The sequence below is a fragment of the Trypanosoma theileri genome (assembly GCF_002087225.1).
Source record: "Trypanosoma theileri isolate Edinburgh chromosome Unknown TM35_Tth_68_V1, whole genome shotgun sequence".
In the NCBI taxonomy this organism is placed as follows: domain Eukaryota; phylum Euglenozoa; class Kinetoplastea; order Trypanosomatida; family Trypanosomatidae; genus Trypanosoma; species Trypanosoma theileri.
Genome location: NW_021639910.1, coordinates 53879 through 55088, shown reverse-complemented (window position 1 = coordinate 55088; position 1210 = coordinate 53879). Strand labels below are relative to the sequence as shown.

General features: G+C 39.2%; 1 protein-coding gene across 1 annotated transcript; it reads right to left on the bottom strand.

The window, feature by feature from the left end:
• Positions 1 to 495, bottom strand: TM35_000681240 (uncharacterized protein; the record flags this gene model as incomplete). The annotated part of the gene is made up of 1 exon (XM_029031171.1): positions 1 to 495. A coding segment is annotated over one exon (495 nt), but the record flags the coding sequence as incomplete, so codon positions are not given.
• Between the last annotated feature and the right edge of the window lie 715 nt (positions 496 to 1210).

Genomic DNA, 1210 nt, shown 5'->3' with positions numbered 1-1210 from the left:
ATGTTGATCTTCACTCCGTGCATCTACATCAGAACCATTATCTGATCCACTGGTAACATCACTACCAGGAACAGCAGAAGCAGAAGGACCCGAAGTTGCACTTGAACCTGTGAGCTGCGGTGAACCAGAAGAAAGAAGTGGTGAAGATATAGCAAGAGGATCAGACCCATGAGCGTCAACTTGACTTACCTTACCATCTTCAAGACGTTCAGGGCCTTTGACTTTCTCAGCGGGAGCTCTAGGTGGACCTTGTTCGCCTCTTTCACCTTCTTTTCCAGCAGGACCAACAGGACCAGGAGGACCAGCAGCACCAGGTTCACCTTTTGCTCCTTTTTCAGATTTAGGACACTTAGTCGTATCGGTTTGACGACCATCAGCAGGGCAACCACCATCATCAACCTCAGATAGAGACAGTTCAGAAGCATCAGTCGCCACACATAGAGAGATAAAGCTCAAAAGTAACGCCACCACATACAACACACGGTAAAGAAACATCACAGCAGCAGTTGTTTTCCTTATTTGGGGTATCTGAGCTGCAAAAAAAAAAAGGAAAAGAAAACGAACCGGACATAAAATAACCACAAACACATTCCCCAACGGTAACAGAGAAAACAAGAAGAAAAACAACAGTCATACAAAACAACACCACCGGCATACATGTCAACAACCACCACAAACAGAGCACCGAATCAAAAACAAAGAAAATTTTTTAAAAAGAATAGCCACTGCATCATCAATCACACAATTCAGAAAACTGTGGGAACTCCTGCGTTAATATGAAATTATAAATATAAATGTGTATTGTTTATTATTCATTCCTTCTACACGAAGAATAGCTGAAAAACAGTTTGCAGGGCCACAACAAGCACCTCAGCAAAACCTACAAGCAAGCAAAAAAAAAAGATATCAATCATTAGCCCAGTTTATCCATTAAACACACAGAAATATACACCAACTATGGGTGTAAATCTATATGTGTATATATACGCAATTATAAATATAAATTCATCTGTTATTAGTATTATTTCCTTTTCCCATTGCAAAAAGCAGTTCATCATCACAGTGCAAGCCCAGGTGCACACAGAAAAAAGAGTCTCCAAGAACACACACACACACAATGGAGTAGCAATAATAATTATTATAATATAAATATAGAGAGCAAAAACACAAAAAACACAATATCATTAAAAGAAACAAAAAAGAAGAAGAA